General features: G+C 34.1%; 2 protein-coding genes, 1 long non-coding RNA gene and 1 pseudogene across 7 annotated transcripts in view; 1 reads left to right on the forward strand and 3 right to left on the reverse strand.

The window, feature by feature from the left end:
- Window positions 1–3,177: 3,177 nt before the first annotated feature.
- The window catches only part of LOC147402150 (disease resistance protein At4g27190-like), a 56,802-nt gene continuing 36,503 nt past the window's right edge, over window positions 3,178–23,476 (reverse strand). Inside the window, exon 5 of the mRNA XM_086443686.1 lies at window positions 3,178–3,459. The gene's annotated coding sequence lies outside the window, so the exon portion shown is untranslated. The remainder of the gene's footprint in view (window positions 3,460–23,476) is intronic.
- On the reverse strand, window positions 5,845–10,152 carry LOC147402151 (disease resistance protein UNI-like). 2 transcript variants are annotated; one of them, XM_086443682.1, is made up of 3 exons: window positions 10,038–10,152; window positions 6,070–9,034; window positions 5,845–5,958 (listed from the first exon to the last, which is right to left on the reverse strand). In XM_086443682.1, exon 2 carries the CDS (start codon window positions 8,969–8,971, stop codon window positions 6,071–6,073), a length of 2,901 nt encoding a protein of 966 aa, XP_086299808.1. In that variant the 5' UTR covers window positions 8,972–9,034; window positions 10,038–10,152; the 3' UTR covers window positions 5,845–5,958; window position 6,070. The 2 variants fall into 2 exon arrangements, with proteins under 2 accessions (XP_086299808.1, XP_086299807.1); XM_086443681.1 differs by lacking the exon at window positions 10,038–10,152 and adding an exon at window positions 9,279–9,606.
- LOC147402152 (transcription factor TCP20 pseudogene) lies at window positions 10,813–11,145 on the reverse strand (annotated as a pseudogene).
- LOC147402153 (uncharacterized) lies at window positions 14,936–22,987 on the forward strand. 4 transcript variants are annotated; one of them, XR_015178817.1, is made up of 4 exons: window positions 14,936–15,509; window positions 17,721–18,171; window positions 19,300–19,406; window positions 19,925–22,987. It is a non-coding gene; the product is annotated as an uncharacterized LOC147402153 (long non-coding RNA). The 4 variants fall into 4 exon arrangements; XR_015178814.1 differs by lacking the exon at window positions 14,936–15,509 and having other exon boundaries at window positions 15,516–18,171; XR_015178815.1 differs by lacking the exon at window positions 14,936–15,509 and having other exon boundaries at window positions 15,516–18,171; window positions 22,438–22,987.

A 23,476-nucleotide genomic window follows, 5' to 3' on the forward strand; every position in this document is an offset into this window, starting at 1 on the left:
TGGAAATTGGATTTTATACTGAAAATGCCCTTTTTTTTTTTTTATCAAAATACCCCTCGATACCCAGAAATTTATTCAAAATATCCCAAAGACCCAAACCTAATTAGCTAACTATGTTCAAAGTTCATGAAGTAAATCGCAGTTTCACATTAGAATTGTCAAGAAACACTGCAATTTTACACGTGTAGGATTTCTTGAGAGAAGGAGAAGCTCTCACTAACGATAGGCTTTGACATTTGAACCCATAGTTTCTCACCTACCCTTCCAGTCAAATTTGACCTTCGTGAGAGGACAGAAGTGCCAAGTTTTGATTCTGACCCAAACTAAGGTCAGAGCTTCTCTTCAAATACCCAATCCCTTTCACAAACCTAGAGATATTAATGGGCTGGGCCAAGTCCATCCCATGCATCTAATGATCCAGGCTCGTCCGTTGAGCTTATATCACAAGCCGAGCCAAATCCTATAAAAAAATTGGGCCTTTCCTGACCAAGTATGTCAACTAAATGGGCCCAATAGCGCCACATCAATTGGTCAATCCAATTCCTGGTCAGAGCCTCTCTACAAATACTCAATTCCTCGCACCAACTTCGAGCTGTTAATGTGCTGGGCCAAATCCTAACACTACACCAATTGGTCAGGCCAATTCTCGGTCCACTTATATAAAATGGGTATTTATTACAGTGTTTGTTTCTTAGTATCTTGGCTTACTATCACTCTTGAGCATATTGACAAAAATATACAACTTTTTTATTAAAAAAATCATGATTTATTTGAAAAATCACGAAGTTTTGACAAAAATCTTTGAATTTTCAAAAAAACCACGACTAAATCCTGATTTACTCATGACTTTTTAAAAAATCACAGATTGTTTTTATTTTTAGCATTTGTTTAACTGTTATTTTTTTCTTTAATATGTAAAATATATATTTTTATACTTAGAAAAGTTATTTTTTTTAATTTATCCAATGTTTTTCTAACTTTATTGATTTTTTCCAACTTTTTTCAAAGTTTTCTATAGCCGAATTATTCTCAAACCGACTTTGTTACTATGCTCTTGAGAACAGACACTCTCGATGTCTATGGTTTATTGATAGAGATAATTGCAAAGGATGGTTAGATTATAGATTTTCTACAACTCATTTTTTGCATATGGACTTCATGCAATTAAGGCCTCCATTTTGCTATTAAGGCCTTTCAGATGTCCAAACTTTAGAGCTTTTCTTTTAACTCGAATATAGTTACATGATAGATCATCAGTTACAATGTTCATAAGTTCTTGAAGAATTGAATCAACATCCTCGATTACAAAAAAAAAAAAAAAATTCATTCCCACAAACCCCATGCCTTGCCAAAAAATATGCCACTCTATTTGTTTTCCTTCAATGGAACGGAAAAGCACAATCTTGCCAAAATCTGGATGTTTGCAATCACTTCATACTGCCAAGAAGGTATCATCACCTTGTTCAAACAATTAATGGAGTACATAGAATCTGAACAAATCTGGATTTTAATGTACCCTTTTGTTTTGGTTTAATGCACAAACCACCATGATCATAATCATAATCACGATCTTGATCACGATCACGATCACGATCACGATCTTGTTCTTGATCACGATCTTGATCATGATTAAGATTGTGATCGTGAGATCTTGATCTTGATTGGAGAGAGAATAATGGAGAGAGAAAATTTTCGGCCCTTAAAGGACCGAAAATGATTCCCATCGATGATTTTTAAAAAATTTGGTTCTTTTTGCGAATTAAAATTTTTTTAATAATTTCCCCATCATCCAAAGTTATGTCTTGGGTGATTTAGACTTTGGACGTACCCTCCACATTTTGGTAAATATTTGTACACCCCATGTTTTAAGACTGATGACATAGCCCTCTTGAACTTGGTCTACTTCAATTGTCTAAAGAAAATTACTTAAATAACTTAAACGACATCTTCTTCAACCTAGCCAAAAACCCTTGATTTTTCTTTTCAAAATTGATTTATTCTTAATCTTTTATTAATTCATCTCTATGTTAGGATTCTATCAACTAAATTATTTGAAAATGAAGAAGAAAGTAGGATTTATGGATAAGTTGATTAGGGAATTTTGAGTAAAAAATCAAGGATTTTCTAAAAGGGGTTGAGATAAGGTTAAAAACATTTATTGGATTGAAGACGAGGATAAAAATGTAAAAAATAATTTATACTAGAGATTGAAGAGCGTAAAATGATAGATTTTTGAGAGATAAATCAAGGATATTTGGCTAGAGGTTGAAACAAGGGCATTTAGATAATTTTTCAATAGTCTCTCAGTGAAGACCAAGGTAGGGGGCATGTCCTCAATTTGAAAACAGAGGAGGTTATCTCATATAACTTCATAACTTTTAGCAGAGTCAAAAAGAAGGGGTTGACTCTTACTTTCCAGGTTCTTTCCACGTGGATTTTCCATTTATTTTTGGAGTTTTGGACTTCTTGACGATACGTTTTGACATTTTAAACCTTCAAAATCAGAAAGGAAAAAAAAAAAAAAAGTGGAAATTTGGTAACGAACATGAAGTGCTTCTTACATTCCAATTTCTTAAATTATTTGTCATACCCTAATTAATTAAAGATTAAAACACACCATTCAAACATTACACAAGTTTGATTCAAGTTATTACCCAACGTTATAAAAACATTATAATTATCAAAATATGTTTTCAAGCGAGTTTACTGGTAGTTGATGAACTTGATGATAATTGCTGGAAATTTTATCGTTAAAAAAAATAAGGATATTTGTCTTTAAATTTATGAGTGAGATTGCCACTTTTATCAATGAAATTTATTCTCTAAATTTACCAATGAATTTGTCACTTTATTATCAGCAAGATCATCAATTTAAATAAAAATACCTACTAACGAACTCACTTGAAAACATGTTTTGAGCATTAAAATGAACAGAGTACTGGAATTGGAACTTTTGCAAAACTAATCTCTGCGTGTCACATCACATCCAACATCCTATCACGTGACACCGTTTAAGTAGTCAAATGTAGAGGGGGTATATAAAGACTCGAAGTCAAGACCTAGGAAGCAATCCTAGTCCTTCCTTACCATTTTAAAATACTCTTTGTTCGGCATATAAATGGTTTGGAAGGAGGCCCATCACCATCTATTTTCTACAGAATTAAACAATCAAAATGATTATCTAAGTATACCACACTTGAAATGAAAACAACTCAATTTCACAAGTGTTTAATACAGTTAATTGTATTTTGCAGAAAGCTAACGTCTACAGCCGTTAAGTGCAAAATGTCACTAAAAGATGTCCACGAAACTAAGTACTACATTAAGGAGCATTTCACCACTAAATTGGGAAACAATTGATTTTGGTAATTTTTTCTAGCCATTTCAAGATCCCTCCCAACTCTTGCAATACTCATCGCCCGCCATCGAATGAAGAATCTGGTCCATCAACAAGTTGGCCTGTAGATAGAAACCAATTGTAAGTGTAGTATCCCTCGCCGTACAATTATACTAATCTTTTAGATGAAAATGTTAAAAAAAAAAAAAATCAAGGAAAAAAACGAAGAAGAAAATGAAAGAACAAACATGTTTTGTTTATGGAATTAGAGGTCTCAACCATTTTCTTTGTTCTCTTTGAATATTTGTCTTACCATAATTGATGTCTACATTTTTTGAAACTAAAACAATAACAAAGATTCCAAAATTATATCAATCTGCACCCAAATGTTTACTCTTATCTCATGTTGTCATTGGTCTTTGTTATTAGACCTCCAAGACTTCCGTTTTAAACAACGAATCAGGATTCATGTAAAAATATTTGGTACATGTTATAAATATTAACAAAGGAACGTGTAACTGGAACATTCTAAAGAATGAGAAAAAAAAAGGATGCTGATTGATGTTCAAGGTAATAAAAGTGGGTACAAAGATATTTGAATTAACATAAGACTAGACATTAGACAAAGTTCAATAAAGAAACAAGATTTATTCAGCCAATCCCAAATTATTTGGATAAAGTTTCGATAATGGTAATTTCTTACTGAACATTACGAAAATATTTCACCTGAATCAAATTAAAGCCTTCTTATTTGGTTAAAATTGCAAAATTAGTTCCCAATTCACACATTGATGAAGCTACAAAATGATTATTCCCTAATCACCAGTGTTAAGGGTAAATAATTTAAAAAAATAGTACCATAAAATTTTGAGCAAAATCATACCATTAATTTTATTTTATTTTCTGATAAATAATTAAATATCTTAAAAAATTTAATATGAAGTTAATTTTGCAAATTACATAGTAAATTAGAAGTTAAGATGGAGGAAAAAATAATATTCGATGACGCATTAAATAGATCTACATTTTAGCAAACCTACATACGTACACAATCTGAAATTAATGTTTTGCTCCATTTTAGCAAAAAATTGTGAGAGACCAAAGAGAAACGATAAATTACCAAGAGAAGCACTTTAACCGGCCATTCAATGGCCGGTTTTTTTCTCTCTATTTTTCTCTCTTTTTATTTTTTTGAATTTAAAAAAATCAAATTTTTTACATTTTAACCAGCCATTCAATGTCCTCTAAATTTCTCTCTCTTTTTGTTTTTTTAATTAAAAAATCAAAATTTTATATTCTAACCGACCATTCAATGTCCTCTAAATTCCTCTCTCCTCTTTCTCTCTTTTTGTTTTTTTAATTAAAAAAAATCAAATTCAAATTTTTACATTCTAACTGGCTATTCAATATCCTCTAAATTTCTCTGTCCTTTTCTCTCTCTCTCTCTCTCTTAAATTTAAAAAAAAATGATTTTTTTACATTTTAAATGGCCATTCGATGTCCGCTAAATTTCTCTCTTTATTTTTTAAATTAAAAAAACTAATTTTTACATGTTAAATGGCCAATCAATGTCCGTTGAATTTCTCTCTCTCTCTCTCTCTCTCTCTCTCTCTCTCTCTCTCTCTCTCTCTCTCTCTCTCTCTATTTTTTAAATTTAAAAAAAAAAAAAAGAATTTTTACATTCTAAACAGCTATTCAATGTCCGTTGAATTTCTCTCAGAATTTTTTTAAAATGAAATGGCTATTCTAAACAGCTATTCACTAAATTTGTATCTTTTTGTTAAATAATTATTATATTTGGTTTTTTTTTTTATAATTTTTCCTTTTAAAAAAATTCTGAGAGAAATTCAACGGCATTTAATAGCTGTTTAGAATGTAAAAATTCATTTTTTTTTAATTTAAAAAATAGAGAGAGAAAGAGATAGAGGAGAGAGAAATTCAACGGACATTGATTGGCCGTTTATAATGTAAAAATTCATTTTTTTTTAATTTAAAAAATAAAGAGAGAAATTTGGCGAACATTGAATGGTCGTTTAAAATGTAAAAATTCGTTTTTTAAAATTTAAAAGAGAGAGAGAGAGAGAGAGAGAGAGAGAGAGAGAGAAAGGAGAGAGAAATTTAGAAGGTATTGAATAGCCGGTTATAATGTAAAATTTTGATTTTTTTAATTAAAAAAAAAATAGAGAGAGAAAGAAGAGAGAGAAATTTAGAGGACATTGAATGTCCAGTTAGAATGTAAAAATTTGATTTTTTTAATTAAAAAAACAAAAAGAAAGAGAAAGAGGAGAGAGAAATTTAGAGGACATTGAATGGCTGGTTAAAATGTAAAAAATTTGATTTTTTTAAATTAAAAAAATAAAAAAAGAGAGAAAAATAGAGATAGAAAAAAACCGGCCATTAAATGATCGGTTTATTACCTTTTTCGTAATTTTCACTAAATTTGTATCTTTTTATTAAATAATATTCGATGACGCATTAAATAGATCTACATTTTACCAAATCTAAATACGTACACAAGCTGAAATTAATGTTTTGCTCCATTTTTGCAAAAAATTGTGAGAGACCATAGAGGAACGATGAATTAACAAGAGAAGCACTTTAACCGTCTAACGTGGATCCACCTGTATCAAAAAATTAAAAAAATGGCACTGAATCAGATTCTCAAAAAGTTAGTAAAATATTATAATAGAAACCAAAAGAAGGAATTATTATTAAGGGATCTTTGCTCTCACATTATTTTACTAGAGAAGCTTCTAATTTTGATCTGAAAAGAGGCCTATTCAAATTTGGACATCCATCCACTCTAACGGAGTCCACAGGACAATTTTGAAGAAAACTTCCTCGGCAGATGCTGGTTAGACAATTTAAACCAACCAGTGTAACAGATTTTAACTGAGGTAGCAAACCTTCCTGATGATCCTCTGCTTCCTCTTCCTCATCATCTTCTATTGTAATTATTTCCACCAATTCTTCACACTTCGCTACTGACAAATAACCTAGTCGTTGGAGATTGCGTGCTAAGCGGAATGAGAAGAGACTCTTCAATTTATGGCATGCTGAAATTTCCAAAACTTCCAAATTTCCGAAGGTTTTGGGGGATGATAACCCATGCACAATTTTCTTCATGTTTCCCATCTCTGTGATAATTAATATCTCCAAACATATAAATGAATCTTGTGGAGTCTCCTCGTCGATCCTTATTAGATGGTCTATCTCATCACATCTTCTAATACGAAGATATTTCAAGTGGCTGTAACCCCTTACTGCATCCAAGTCTGTAACACTGTTGAAACCATAGCAGGATTCTAAGATTAAAGAAGTGGCTCTCACGAATAATACCTTAAGAGTAACTAACTGGCTCTCTCGAATCGGATTCCCTTTATAGATTTCGAATTTCCTCTGGTCCCTCGTTCTCTTCAAGTCCCAAAATGTATGACTCCGGAAATAGGCATGTTCCATGGGAGTAACACATATATGATAGCTGTTTAGATTTTTCCATGAGCAGGATATTTCTGCAGACGCAACTCCCTCTATTGTTAGGTCGATTTGTAGTTCCACCAGATTTGCCAATGATGCTACCTCTGCAAAGCTAGCATTCTTTGGGCCTCCACTACTACTTGAACATTCCTCTTCCATGTCCCATTTCTTAAAGCTTCTCCCCATGCGCAATTCTTCCAACTTAGTCAGCCTTGACAAAACATTTGGTGCAACTCCTGACAAAATCTTCGTCCATGACAAATCTAAGCACCTTAGATTGGTGAGATTACCAATTTCTTCCGGCAAAATCTTAATAATTGACTCCGACATACGAAGTATTTCTAGATTCTTCAATCCTCCAAGTACAGATATGTTAATCAAATCATTTTTCAGATTTCGCAGATACAAAGCCCGAAGGTTTGTGAGGTATCCAAGTGACTTTGGGATTGAGTTCAGAGAAGTGCTGCTTAGATCAAGGACAGTAAGTGCTTTCACCATTTCAAAGAAATTATCTTGATTTATTTCTAAATTCTTATTTTCATTTAGTAATAGGGTGCGGAGTTGTGGGCATTCTAATGGACTTGGGAGCTCAATACTTTCACTACGCATAAATGAAATCCACTTGTATCGGTTTAGTATCTCCGTCTCAGGCCACTTTCTCAATCTTACCCCTGCTTTTGCCCAAAACCCATTGTCCTCATCTGATGCAATTGATATAGCGACATCCCGAACTACATCGTGCATTTGCACATAGTCGGTACCCCAACCATGATCTGTTAACAGACCACAAGCCTTTAATCTTGAAACGTAAGTATACAGCTTGTTTGATGCTTCCTCCAAACTTCCGTCTACGTTCAAAAACCCTTCTACTATGCCATAATCTCTGATGTCAAGTAAAGGAATAGGGTAGTCCTCCGGGAAGAGGCAAAAGAACAAGAAACAGAGCTTGATTTCTGGCCCCTTCAAATGGTCGTAGCTGTATCTCAACGATCTGATCACTTCTGGAATTATACCTTTTAATTCAATTGGGTCGGGATTTTCTAATGCCCTTAACGCATTTTTCCATTCAAATTCTTCCTCCACATCTCCCAAAGTTGACCCTAGTGTGACGATTGCCAACGGTGCACCCTGACATTTTCTTACAATCTTCTCTGCAAGAGGAGCTAAAGTAGTCCTTGTAACGACGTCACCTGCTTTTGCTTTGAATAGAATCCACGATTCATCGTCAAAGAGGGGTTCCACTTTGATTACCGATTGAATTCCCATTCCACGACAAACATCATGTATTCGTGTCGTGATGATAATTTTGCAACCCAAGTGTTCATCTCCAGTCGGAATTCCTATAACAGCAGCAACCTCGAATGTCGTCCACACGTCATCAAATATTATAAGAACCGAGTCCTCATCCTGCAACCTCTTGAGTAGTTTATTTGCTCTTACTTGTGGAGCACTGTCAGACTCAAGTTTCAATCCCAACCTCTCCCCGATTTGATATTGAATTCTTTGGAAATCCGGGGAGTTGGACACGACCACCATTATAACTTTCTTGAAGAGTTGGCTTACTTCAGGTTTATTGTTTAGTTCATTGACAAGAGTTGTCTTCCCAATTCCGCCCATCCCATACAGTCCGATCGTTCTGATGTGCTCATCGCGTAATGCATCCATGACTCGATTCATAACCAAATCCCTTGATCGCAACCCCACTACACAATCGGTCTGCACTGGTTCGACACTTGGAGGAGGTGGAACGTGAGAAACAGTACTGAAAGTTCCCTTCGCTTGGAGCTCATTGACAAGAAGTAACATCTGCACTGCTTGTTTACTTATCTGCCTACGTGATCTCCAATCTGAACACAATCCCTTGAAACATCTCTTATTCTCACTCACTCTTTCCTCTAGACTCGTCATCTTCACCCCCATAGCGTCTACTTCTTCCAACCATTTAGCCACAACTTCATTGATTTCTTCTAATCTTCCACGTGCCTCAACTACTGAGTTTTGTACATCAGTTCCCATTCTACTTAGACGATTCGCTTCATTCTTGAGGTTGACAATGTTCTTATCATAATTTCTAAGATAAGAGATCTGACACTTAAGAGGAACAAACAAACCCTTGATGGGCTCAACCACGAAAGAAGACAAGAGTTCCAAGGCCATCTTTGTAAATTAAACACTAAAGATCGATAAAGATGGAGAGCAGTAGCAGCAACAATACGAGTCCTGCTACCACCAAGTGAATAAACTTCATCAATCTTTACTTTTTAAACATGTCAAGAAAAAAAAATTTAATTCTAGAAGATGAATAAAAATTTTAATTCTAGAAGATGAATAAATTTTAATTCTGAAAATGAAAATCTGTTACTCATACACTCTAAAACTCAGAGTTAAATAAATAAAATAAAATCCCTATCAATAATGTTAAAGAAACTATATTCCTCTAAGCTTTCATTCCAATATATCTTACACTGCACTCTTTTGGATGATCTAGGTACGACTTTTCTTGGAGATTTCGGATGGTTTTACATGCATTTTAAGACAAAGGCTGACCCTAAGATTTAACAGTTTCAAAAAAGAAACAAATAAAAATAGAGATTGAAGAGTTTGAAGATAAAGGAAATTTTGGCTGGAGGTTGAAGACAGGCATTAATGGAGAGCTAGATTGGGAAGAGAAAGACTATGTGAAAATGTACATTTACACACAAACACAATATATTTGGGCTGTCAACGGATAGCTATCCGATCGGATAGTGCTATATCCGAATTCGAATCCGAAAATAAAAAAACAATAATATCCGAATTCGAATTCGAATCCGATCGGATATCACTAACAACATTGTATTCGAATTCGAATTCGAAAAGTATATCGGATATCCGATAATATCCGATTCGATAAAAAAATCCTACAAAATACCGTCATCCTCAATTAGTCCATCTGTATAAAAAAAATAAATAATAAATAAATAAAAAAGAACAAATCGATTTTCCTTTTTTTTTTCAACTCCAAAAATGGTAATCTTCCAAGTATTTCAATCTTAAAAGTCGAATAAAATGGGGTTTTGCTATGTGTGTGTGTGTGTGTGTGTGTGTGTGTGTGTGTGTGTGAGAGAGAGGACGTATCTTTGGATACTCGTTGGTTGGAGAAGGCGGTGGTTATGGAGCTCGCACAGTCGAGAAAAAAGGGGTTTTACTGACAAAGAGAGAGAGAGAGAAAGAGAATATGTACCTGAACGATCACCGACCGGAGAAGACGGTGGTTATCGAGCTTGCAGAGTCGAAACCACTTTGATGAAGAGGCTAGTTCTTATGCGTTTTGGTTGGGAGAAGATGAAGTTTTAAAGTTTAAGTTTTGTTGTATAACATGAATATACAACATCATATATGTATAAAAAAAAAGTTTTGTTGTGTAACATAAATACGTAATATACATATTATATCGGAGCGGATATTATCGAATCGGATGTCGCAATATCAGAATTCGTATCCGAAACTCATTCGAATAGTAAAATAACATCCGAATCCGAATCTGAATCTGATATCCGAAAATTTCGAATAATATCCAATTTTTCGGATTCGAATTCGGATTTCGACTATCCATTAATACCACTACAATATATATATATATATATATATGGGGGCGGTTCAAGGGACGTCTTCAAAACCAGATAAGAAGCCCATGTATGAGGGACGTTAGATTTTGTCGAAACAACGGCTGAGATGCACTCAAACGTATTTTCCAAATCAGAAACGAAGTTTTAAGATTTTATAAAAAACTCTTTTTTTTTTTTTTTTTTTCAACTCACTCTATTTCAAACGAAATTCTCTCACAGAAATTCTCTCGTTTTGCTCTCGATAGAAAACACCTTTCGACAGAAAGAAAACCAGCGTTTTCGTCTCCATCAATCGAAAACGAACTAGTTCTCTCTCTCTCTCTCTCTCTCTCTCTCTCTCTCTCTCTCTCTCTCTCTCTCTCTCTCGTCTCGATATAAAATCCAACCCATTCATCTCGACAGAAAACCCTTCGACTCGGCTTGTTGTAACAACCACTGTATGGCTTCTCCATCAGATTTGTGACCCAATTCTCTTGTTAATTGGAAAATCCTTGCTGCACATAAAGCAGGCATCCTTATTCTTCTCCCTCTCCCATCCACCTTTGTGTGTCTACCTTTGTTTGAGCTTCTCTTGGGTGCTAATTGTTTCTTACCCTCATCTTTGTCAGCAACAACAATCTGAAAATCCTTGATTTCTGCTGTTTTGTTCTCACCCATATCTGATTGTGGTAGACTCAAGAACTTAGGTACCTCTTGTGGTTGCTTTGAGTTCTTGGGATCCATGAAAAACAGAGATGACTAACTACTTTGACTGAAGAAGGTGACCCTGAAAAGACCTAGAATTTCATGGGGTTTCACTGTTTTTGGTAAGGAATGAACTTGTTTTTGTTCAAAAGACCAAAGAAAAATTGAAATACCCAACCCAAATAAGATACCCATTTTTTCAAAGTTACTCTCTTGAAAAAGGGTTTTAATTGTTTGTTTCTAATCTGCGTGTCTTCTTTACTGTTTGTCTTGTGGGTTCTATTTCTCACTCTCTCTCTCTCAGGGTTGAGTTTCTGTCGAGAGCAAAACGAAGGGTGTGTTCTTTCTGTCGCGTTTCTATTCGTTTAATAAAATAGAGAGTTGTTTAAAAATAAAAAAAAATAAAAAAGAGAAATGAGGGAGTTTTTTTAAAAACTCTAAAACTCGTTTTCTAATATGGGAATGACGTCAGAACGCGTCTCAGTCGTCTATTGACGTAAATCCAACGTCTGAGAAACATTGTTTTCTCATTCGGTTTTCAACACGTCCGTCGAACCGTCCCCTATATATATATATATATGGGAAATGTTCAGCACCCTAAGTTTTACCACACACTTTAACAAACGTTTTTTGTCCTACATGGGTTAGAAGTTTTGGAATGGACTGATTTTTGGTGAGGATGATCTCTATGATTAGAAGATCATCCTCCCCAAAAATCAGCCCATTCCGAAATGTTTAGCCCCATGTTTACAAGTTGAAAAATCGTGGACCGTCCATTTTTTGTAAATCATTTTTGATGGGGTTAGAAGTTTTGGAATGAGCTGATTTTTGGTGAGGATGATCTCCTCACCATAGAGATCATCCTCACCAAAAATCAGCCCATTCCGAAACTTCTAACCCATGTAGGACAAACACACGTTTGTTAAAGTGTGTGGTAAAACTTAGGGTGTCGAACGGACCTCATATATATATATATATAGGGAAATGTTCAGCACCCTAAGTTTTACCACACACTTTAACAAATGTTTTTTGTCCTACATGGGTTAGAAGTTTTGAAATGGGCTGATTTTTGGTGAGGATGATCTCTATGATTAGAAGATCATCCTCCCCAAAAATCAGCCCATTCCAAAATGTTTAGCCCCATGTTTACAAGTTGAAAAATCGTGAACCGTCCATTTTTTGTAAATCATTTTTGATGGAGTTAGAAGTTTTGGAATGAGCTGATTTTTGGTAAGGATGATCTCCTCACCATAGAGATCATCCTCACCAAAAATCAGCCCATTCCGAAACTTCTAACCCATGTAGGACAAAACGCGTTTGTTAAAGTGTGTGGTAAAACTTAGGGTGCCGAACGGGACCCATATATATATAGGGTCACGTTCAAGGGCCAACTTTTTGGCAAAACATGGGTTAGAGGTTTTGGAATGGGCTGGTTTTTGGTGAGGATGATCTCTACGGTGAGGAGATCATCCTCACCAAAAATCAGCCCATTCCAAAACTTCTAACCCATGTTTACAAGTTGAAAAATCGTGGACCGTCAATTTTTTGTAAACTATTTTTGATGGGGTTAGAAGTTTTGGAATGGGCTGATTTTTGGTGAGGATGATCTCCTCACCGTAGAGATCATCCCCACAAAAAATCAGCCCATTCCAAAACTTCTAACCCATGTTTTGCTAAAAAATTGGCCCTTGAATGCCACCCATATATATATATATATGGGTCCCGTTCAGTAACAAACATTTTGGCAAAACATTTTTCAAAACATGGGTTAGAGGTTTTGGAATGGGCTGATTTTTGATAAGGATGATCTCTACGGTGAGGAGATCATCCTCACCAAAAATCATCCCATTCCAAAACTTCTAGCCCCAGTTTACAAGTTGAAAAATCGTGGACCGTCCATTTTTTGTAAATCATTTTTGATGGGGTTAGAAGTTTTGGAATGGGCTGATTTTTGGTGATGATGATCTCCTCACCGTAGAGATCATCCTCACCAAAAATCAGCCCATTCCAAAATCTCTAACCCATGTTTTGAAAAATGTTTGTCAAAATGTTTGTTGCTGAACATTTCCCTATATATATATGGGTCAGGTTCAAGGGCCATGTGAGAAAACATGTAAGAAAACTTTCGTTTTTCAAAATAAGGGTTAGAGGTTTTGGATTGAGCTGATTTTTTGCAAGGATGGTCACTATGATGAGAAGATCATCCTCACAAAAAATCAGCTCAATCAGAAACCTCTAAATCCATCAAAAGTGATTTACAAATTAGTGATAAAAATTGAAAAAAAATCGACGATCCACATTCTAAATCACTTTTAATGGGGTTAGAAGTTTCAGATTGGGCTGATTTTATTTTTGGATGATCTTCCCATCATAGAGATCATCCTCACAAAAAATCAGCTCAATCTAAAATTTCTAACCCATATTTTAAAATTTTATTTACCGCCGAAAGTTTTCTTACATGTTTTCTCACATGGCCCTTGAACCTGACCCTATATATATATATATATATATATATATATATATATATATAGGAGGCTGCTCAAGGGACATATGTAAAAACAATGGTTTTTCAAAATATGGGTTAAAAGTTTTGGATTTAGCTAATTTTTTGCGAGAATGATCACTATGATGAGAATATCATCCTCACAAAAAATCAGCTCAATCTGAAACTTCTAAATCCATCAAAAGTGATTTACAAATTATTGATAAAAAATGGACGATCCACATTCTAAATCACTTTCAATGGGGTTAGAAATTTCAGATTGAATTGATTTTTTTTTTCAGATGATCTTCTCATCATAGAGATCATCCTCACAAAAAATCAGCTCAATCCGAAACTTCTAATTCATATTTTGAAAATTTATTTAATGTTACATTGTTTTTACATATGTTTTTTTATATGACCCTTGATCCTGACCCTATATATATATATATCAAGGGCCATATGAAAAAACATATGTAAAAACATTGTAACATTAATAAATTTTCAAAATGGGTTAAAAGTTTCGGATTGAGCTGATTTTTTGTGAAGATGATTTCTATGATGGTAAGATCATTTCGAAAAAAAATCAGTCCAATCTGAAACTTCTAACCCCATTAAAAGTGATTTAGAATGTAGACCGTCAATTTTTTGTCAATAATTTGTAAATCACTTTTGATGAATTTATAAGTTTCAGATTGAGCTGATTTTTTGTGAGGATGATCTTCTCATCATAGTGACCATCCTCACAAAAAATCAGCTCAATCCAAAACCTCTAACCTATATTTTGAAAAATCATTATTTTTACATATGTCCCTTGAACCGCCCCCATATATAGGTTAGAGGTTTTGGATTGAGCTGATTTTTTGCGAGGATGGTCACTATGATGAGAAGATCATCCTCACAAAAAATTAGCTCAATCTGAAACTTATAAATTCATCAAAAGTGATTTACAAATTATTGACAAAAATTGGTAAAAAATCGACAGTTCACATTCTAAATCACTTTTAATGGGGTTAGAAGTTTCAGATTGGATTGATTTTTTTTCGGATGATCTTCCCATCATAGAGATCATCCTCACAAAAAATCAGCTCAAACCAAAATTTCTAACCCATATTTTAAAATTTTATTAATGTTTCATTGTTTTTAGATATGTTTTTTCATATGTCCCTTGATCCTGACCCTATGTATATACAAATACCCTATGTATATAGGGAAGGGATCGGTGAACAAAATCTGGGACAAAGATCCATACAAATTATATGGATCGTCGGATCGCGATAGATCTAACGGCGTAGATCTATTTCACGGATCAATAACACACATGTTAATAATTTCACTCAATACTTTTACAAATTCTAAACACCTCCCCGACCCAAAATCTCCTCTTCTCCTTCGTTTCAAACTCTTCCCTAACTCAGTCTCAAAACCCTTCTCTCTTCTCTCTTCTCCTTCATTTCAGATTTCTCTAACTCAAACCCTTCTCTTCTCCTTCGTTTCAGATTTCTCTCTTCTCTCTTCTCCTCATTTTACCCGAAATCCTAACTCTCTTCCTCTCTATTGCGACGACGACGACGAACTACCGTTCCCTAACCAAAATCTCCTCTCTTCTCTTTCGTTTCAAACTCTTCTCTAACTCAGTCTCAAAACCCTTCTCTCTTCTCTCTTCTCCTTCATTTCAGATTTCTCTAACTCAAACCCTTCTCTTCTCCTTCGTTTCAGATTTCTCTCTTCTCTCTTCTCCTCATTTTATCCGAAATCCTAACTCTCTTCCTCTCTATTGCGACGACGACAACGAACTACCGTTCCTCTGCGACTCTCTGACCTCAACGACAACGACGAACAAGATCCACTCTCCTCAACAAGATCCTAACTACAATAACAACAAGAATCAAACAAAATAATATATTTCTTCTCTTTTCAGGTTCGATTTCTTACCAGATTTTAGGGTTTATGCTTGAATCATTTGAAAATTTTCTTTTTTTTATTCTAGAGATAATTGATTTAAGAACTAGGGTTTCATGAACATTAGTTTGTTCTAATTTCATTTTTCCAAGGTAATGGATCTAATTTGGATGGAAATTTGATTGAATGAGTATACTAAATGAGATATTTATATACTCGATTATTATTATTGATATCTAATAATCAAATAGTCGATTGCTTGGATGTTTACATCATTTTGAACTTTGTTCTAATTATTGGATTGCTAAATGAAGAAAATATAAAAGGTGCAAAAGTAGATACTTGTCAAATTTTTTTTTCTTCACGAAGTTCGTGGTTAATTTTCTTATGGAGGGTTGAAATTGTTTGATATTCTAAGGCATCCTTCCTTCGCTTTTTTTTGAGATAAAAATAAAATATATAAATTTGCAATGAATGTTGTATTTTGTACACTAGCCATACATCCTTTACAATATGTCCATATGGAATCTTATTAGTAATCGAACCATGAATGCTGCCTTGGTAATCATTTGATCTGAAACTTTCCAGATCCCTTGATGTTGTATAAAGTTTTTAAATAAATATTCACATTTTAGTTATTGCTGAAAATTTTGTGTCTCGCAGAAATTTATTTTCTTTTTAATTTGTACAATATTATTAGATTTTAACCAACTTTTGATTTTAGTTATTCAGTAACTAAAGTATTTATGCTTTCTATTTTGTAATTTATGTTGTCCTGCTTTTGTTTTCTCTTTCTTTCTCCTTTTTCCAACTTACCGATGTATTCGCTCTGAAAATCATAACTACAAAATAATGTTTAAAGTCTTATAACTTATGAGGATTCACCATCCTGAATAATTCTCAGTTATACGATTTATAGCTATGGATTTAGAATATGATCTTAATTGAGGTTTCTAAGAGAATTCAGTTGATAGGGACATGCCTTCCATCAAAATCAAGTGTGATTGAATGATCTTAATCATTAGTTCATTAATTAGTTCAAAAGATCTCAATTAGAGAATATATATACATATGTAGAAGCCTTGGGATTGAACCACTGAAATAATCTGATCAAGTAATTGTTTAACCATGGAGAGCTATTAGGTGTTGGAAAAATGAGATCTTAAGGTTGAGACACAAACCAACATGATCAAGACCAATGTGCATAGTCATTTGAAAGGTTGAAACATCAAGGAGACACAACAGGCATGAAAACTAGCACATTCAAAAAATAGACACAAGGATTGATGCAAATTCTTGCCTTTTTTTCCAATTTTCTGATGGGGGAGGGGCTGGGGGGGGCTTGTATACAATTTTATTGTTACAAATACAGGTTTTAGTAGTATGATAAAAAAAAATTCATCCTTGTTTGACTGGAAGCTCATGGTTTGTGTGCACCATTGTTAGATTTTCAATGAATGAATGATCTAATTGGCTTATGTTGTTGCAATGTCTTGTTAGCTTTTCATCAGCTTTATGTGTACAAATATTTTGTTTGATCTATCATGGCATTGTTATATAAGGTACATAACATGTTAATTAAATTAGTCCATTGTAAACAATCGTATCTGACATGGATACACCACCAATTTTGAGGTGGCCATGTAACATATGCTAGGTAAGCCCACATGAAAGGATTCTAAATTTAAGTTGTGGGTTTGTCACAAGATGGCTGTGTGCTAGTTCTCCTTTCCGTGGCCTTGAAATTCACCAACTTATTATTCCTTAATGTATTCCCACCCAAATAACCCTAGCTTCTAATGGGAGCACTTTGTTTTGAATGCTTATACCTTAGTATTCCCTAGAACCAGATCTAGACGATTCTTCTCTTTTAAGGGGTCTTTACTTCTTTATGAGTGATATTTTTCATATAAAATATTGACATGGATTTACTATTTTCTGTTTATAGCTTTATGTTACTGTACACATAGATCTCATAAATGAACACATGTAAAGTAACAATATTTGTTGTTGAACAAGCTTTCTTCCATGCCTTCTTAAATGCCTAAATGAACATATGTGAAGTAAACCATAATTATTTACATTTTAAAACGTAAAACTCAATTCAAACATAAAATTCTAACAGTCCAAAAACAGAGTTGTATCTAGAATTGCAAGATCAAATGTATTATCCTTTTCATGGTTTACCTCTGAATTAAAGCTATCTACTCTATTGATTTCATGTTCATAGTTGATCAAGCTTGTTAATTTTGGATTGAAGTTGCCTCTCAATAGTCTATGATGTCGAAACCAGAAACTCTTCATCAAGACTATGAAAAGTTGTTTCTCTAGCAAAATGCTATAGCAAAAGGTAAGAAGAGAACCACAAAATAAAAAATCCTAGTAGATATTTTTGTGGACCCACTATATTCCTCCACTTTTAAGGGTTTTCACCATAAATTTTGGTTTAGAATATGGATCTAGATATAGTTGAATGACAATATTGTTGGATTAGGATTCATGTAGCCAACCCCAAATGGTGGAGTTAAGGTTTTGTTGAGTGATTGTTAATCTGTGGTAGTATGTATGTTTGTGTGAGTGGGTGTGCATGCAGGGTTCACACTTGGATTATGCATCTCAATCCCAAGGTCGATATACTGAGCCAGACAATTGTGAACACACAACTCTCAAGGGCTCAAGGGGTAATGGGTTCTTGTGACATTATTCTTATTAATCTTTGTACAATTTAATAGCGCATAGCAAAATATAGAGGAAGATGGAGAGTTCTCTATTCTTTGCAATGGGTTCTCTTGTCAAGAGATAGGTGCATATCTAAATGTGGAGGAAAAAATTTAGATTGCTTTGTTACCATTTTGTCCCAGCTTTACTAATTGTTTTGTTCTTAGTGTGCATATTGGAAATTGGAACACATGTATGAGTTGTTTGAGGGTGGTGATCTGCTTGGAATGGTTCTTGGTTTCCCTTTCTATTGCTTGCTTTCTTTTACAACCCAATCAAGAAAATAGATACATGGACAGAGCTCTCATTATTTCACCCAGAACAAATATCCTATCCTTCACAAGACCTGCCCAAACTTCTCCAACTATAACAGATAAATACATACATGAAAGACAAGAAACACAGGCCTTGAATTCCCAACCAACCCCATCCCTCTTCCTTGTCCTACTCCATCAACTGCTTAATCTACGGTTGTATTTACTTCTTACCAATTGCCAAGACTCGGGATATATACATTCGGGTGACACTAAAACAGCACAAATAACTTCAAAATATTCATTAGAATAAGGAATGCATTGGCCCATTAGAAATAATTTCATTCCTCTATTCAATACTATTTAAAATAATGTCAATCCAAGTTTGTTCATATCTACTCTTACAAAAGTCCCTTGCTTGAGTTGAAATCCATCTAACCATCATGAGTGCGTAGAGATGCATAGCAATCCCATTCCTCCCTCTGATGCCCAATTCATCCTTTGCTTTGCCTCCAAAGCTGAACAAGCCTCATTCATAAGCACTCACACAAATGAGATGACCGCTCCAAGTGGCATCCTATGTACTAATGATATAGTATGTTATTGAAAAGTGTATTTTCTTAAATAAATAAATTAAAAAAAAAAAAAAAACTATGGGTGTCCGTCATAAAAAAAAAAAAAAACTATTTGATTCTACTTTGCACGGTTGCCCTTTTATGAATATATCATAGATCTGAAGGCACACGTGATTTCTCAACTTTGCCATGCTAAGTGGCCTTAGTTTTCTTTTAATGTCATTTGATTGTTGGAGCTCACTACGTGTTTTTTTTCTTCCAGGAGTTGATAGTGTAGGAACAATTTTTGCATCTCTTGTAACACATGCTTCTATCCAAGCATTACAACTAGATCTTATCATAAATGCAGGCAGTGCTGGTGGCTTTAAGGTATATTTATGTTTCTGAGTCTCTCTCTCTTTCTAAAATTCAGTCTTCTCGAGCTATTTCTGTATCATCATTATGGAAGCCTTATCTCAAATATTTGGAGTTGGCTGAAGGAATCGTGTTTCATAATTAGAATTCAGAATAGCTTATTTCTGTACTAAGTGGAAGAGGTGCCAACTTGCTCTTACTTTCATGCGGTGTGTAGTCTATTGACTATATATTATAGCATACAATGATGAGTTGTGCTTATTAATAAGATTAAAGGAAGAATTGTATGAAGTGTTATTGGAATCATAATTGATTGAGTATGGCACGTGGGGGAGTCAGATTATCATGACTTGATCTTAGTGGATAGTAAAATGTTTGAAGAGTCCATCTCGGTCTTCTCTATATACAGTCACCAATTTCTGTGATTTATACTTGATTTTCCTACTCGCATAATTTTTCCAATCGGGCCATGATAGATAGTTTCCCTTGTTGAGTTTCTCATATTTTTTTATTTGCCTTTGAAACACCAATAGGTGTATTGCAGAGAAGATAGGCTTGGCTTGCAAGTGGGGTTACAAAGGTGCAACTCTATACAATCACCAATATATTGCATATGCCAGATCATCCTCTATTCTCATACAAACCCCAAATCAAATCTCTGAGTTAAGGATCTCTTTCTCACAAAACCCCGCATATTCATCTTTGTCAATTTGTTTTGACAGTATAGTGAAAGCGCCCTCGATCCGCGGGGTGCGCGGATCCGCTTTTGACCCTTGAGGTTTGGGAGTCGCCACCTAGTTATTGTGGTCTAGGAACCAAACTGACTCTAACATGGATAAAATGAACTAATCTACCATAAAAAAACTGAATTCGGGGATCAAGTTACGGGGTTGGAAGGTGTTAGGCACCAACCCCGCCCGGCCAAAGCCGGTCTCTACTAAATTCCCAAGTAAATTACATTGCTAAAACCTAGATAAAAAAAATAAATAAAAATTTACCTTTCCGATGGCAAGGACTTGGTTCCCTCAGATCTGACAAAAAGAACTCCTTGATTGACTTTAATACCTTGACTTTAGTTGAGGATTCGGGGGTGTTTTTAGAAGGCTTTTGGGTGTTTTCTAGACTAAAATTGAAGGAGGGATGTTAGCTAAGGAGTTGGGGCTCCAAAACTAGGGTTTATGGGGGGCTAGGGGAGCTTCTAGACCTACTTCTCCTAGGGTTTATTATTTGATCCGAAAATAGGGTGTGAGCACCTCTATTTATAGATGTTTTTTAGGGTTGATTTGGATAGAGTTAGTGTTTAATTAGAGATCTTTTAATTAGAGTTGTGTTTTAGTTAAAATTGTTTTAGGTAGAATTGTGTTTTAATTAGAATTATTTTAGGTAGAATTATTTTTTAGTTAGAACTCTATTAGATAGAGTTATTATTTAATTAGATCTCTATTATGACTTTTGGTCTTATTTGATTGACTTTTAATATTTTGACTTTAGTCTTAATTGATTGACTTTTAATATCTTGACTTTAGTCTTGCTTAATTGACTTTAATTTTTGACTTTAGTCTCACTTGATTGACTTTAATACTTTGACTACAGTCTTGCTTGATTGACTTTAAATTTTTGGAGAACCCCCTTCCATTATTTCTTTAATTCTTTGGACCCCCAAATGGAGGGGTCCTTAAAGAAATATCCCACGAACCCTCAACAATTTTGCCTGAGAGTCCGATTGATCGATTTTTTAGGTTCAAAATTTTAAATTAATTTCATTAATGTTTTACTTTAATTATTTAATGTTTTATTTATTAATTTCAAATTTTTTTAATTATGAAAATTGTGAAATTACCGTTTTGCCCCCGAAGAGGACTTTTCACGTTTTAAGTCGGTTTTTAATGTTCTAAGATGTTTTAGAATCGATTTTTCGTAAGGAATTCAATGGAAATATTATTTTGTTTTATTTATGAAATTTTTTGTGTGAAATGGTCGTGAACTTTATGAGGGGCATTTTCGTAATTTTGTCGAATTCTGTGAAAATTGACGAAATGATTTATTTGGTTTTGATTTGTTGTTTTATGTGTTTGAATGAGTTTTCCTAAGCGTAACGTAGGCTCTAGGGTTGTTTTGAGATTAGGGGTATTTTGGTAATTTGATAGTTTTTAGTGATTTTTATCGTGAAGCTTCTTTTTGATTTGCAAGATGATGATTTCTATGTTTCTGGGGTCGTATTTACCTAGCATAGCGTGGTTTCTAAGATTTTGTTAGTTTGAGATACCTCATCCGGATTTCTGAAACACATCTGGTAACAAAATAAAGCAATGGAATACACATCCATCATTGGGAATCATTGCGATCGGGTTGACGAGTTGATTAATCAGGCGAGTGCAAAAATGGGGTGTCTACATATAGATTCTTATGAATTTGTATTGATTTTATTGCATTTGTTCTATTTTGAATCTAAACCCTAAAAAGCAACGCTTTATACGTTAATCTTCCGTTACACAAAGATTTTTGATTGTGATATATAGATTTTATTTGTTTTTTGATTTAATTTATCTTTCAATGATGTTGTTTGAAAGCCTAATTAGTTTTGTTTTTTTTATCATTGTTATCCAATTTATCCCTTTTAAGTCTCAATGAAACTAAATATCTAAATCTATATTTTTCAAAATTTTAATTTATTTATGGTCTAGTTTTCATGGTTGATGTTCATAATGACAATCCTCGCAAATTGAAACATTAGAAATTGCCACAGGAAGGGTTTTCCAAGGTTCTTCATTTTATGGTACTTGAATTTTGCGATTATAGGGTTCTCAAATCTCAAGGCTTTTTTGCTTTTGATCGTCGACCTATTGTTGGAGATATTATCCCAATTTCTAATATTTTAATTGTCTTCTGGACCTATCAAAATTCAAAACCATTAATCAGGTAAGATTTCCTTATGATTTAAAATGAGATTGTTGTTAAAGGCATGTTAATTACAATACTTCTCTCTATGATTGTTTAATATGTATGAAGGATAAAATGGGAGAATTTAACATGTTTTTATTTGCAGCACTGAAGTTGAGTGCTGATGATATTAAATGCCTCCGTAGTGCAGATGAACTATGCCTTTAATTAGTTATTTTAGCTAAGAGAAGGTGTGGAGAGCTTTGTGGATGGCTCCGTCTACTAAGAGACATCATATGAGAGATTCTAGATAACCGGGTTCGGGAACAAAATGGGTTGATTCGAGAAAGGAGTGGGCGACCTTAGAAGCCTTAGCTTTGAGGAGGATATCGAAAAGGGCATTGAAGAAGGCAGAGTCGGGGGAGAAACCTTGCAAAAAACATAGCCAATTGAAGGAGATGAGGGCATTGTTTGGATGTTTGATTATATATTGGATTAAGTTTGGGAAGGGCATTTGGGTCTTTTCACATTGCTGACTGGAGTCAAGGGGGCATGTCATAAATTTCAAAACACAGGGGTATCTCCAATATTCAGCAAGACATGAGGGAGCATTTCATCAATTTTAAAATACAGGGGTATCTCCAATATTTAGAAAGAGTTGAGGGGGCAAGTGTAAAATAAGTATTTTTTTTCAAAACTTACTCTTTTAGCGACAACCATGATTGTAGTTAAAGACCTATTGAATTTTTTTTTTGTTTTAGTTAAAAACCATGATTGTGCAGCTATCAGGGCAAAAACTATCTAATTTCTATTGATTTTTTTTTTGTTTTTGTTTTTGGTTATCTTCTAACCATGGCCAGTTAATTGAACTATCCAGTTGGGTAAAGCACACTCACACAAAACACTAGAGAGTGCCTAGTAGAAGTAGAAAAGATGCCCTCGTAGACATGTTGGTAATGCCTCATATAATACCTACCTCAATGCAAGCTGTTGAGTTTGGGAATAAAATTGTTGTAACAAGGCATTTGCCATCATTGTTGTCGTATACAATAGCTGCAGCTTGAGGTTATAATTTATTAGGTATAAAACTGAAACTATGGCGTGGAAGGGTGTTTGATATTTGTCACACGTTCTATGCTTTGCCAAATTTATGCAACAATTCCCATTTATTATTATTAGGACTAACAATGGAATGCTAGAGTTCC

This window comes from Akebia trifoliata, chromosome 5, assembly GCF_017979445.1.
Source record: "Akebia trifoliata isolate Shusen 1 chromosome 5, ASM1797944v1, whole genome shotgun sequence".
In the NCBI taxonomy this organism is placed as follows: Eukaryota; Viridiplantae; Streptophyta; class Magnoliopsida; order Ranunculales; family Lardizabalaceae; genus Akebia; species Akebia trifoliata.

Coding starts and splice junctions, on each gene's coding strand:
- LOC147402151 (XM_086443682.1), bottom strand. CDS start 8,971: ATGGCCTTGGAACTCTTGTCTTCTTTCGTGGTTGAGCCCATCAAGGGT.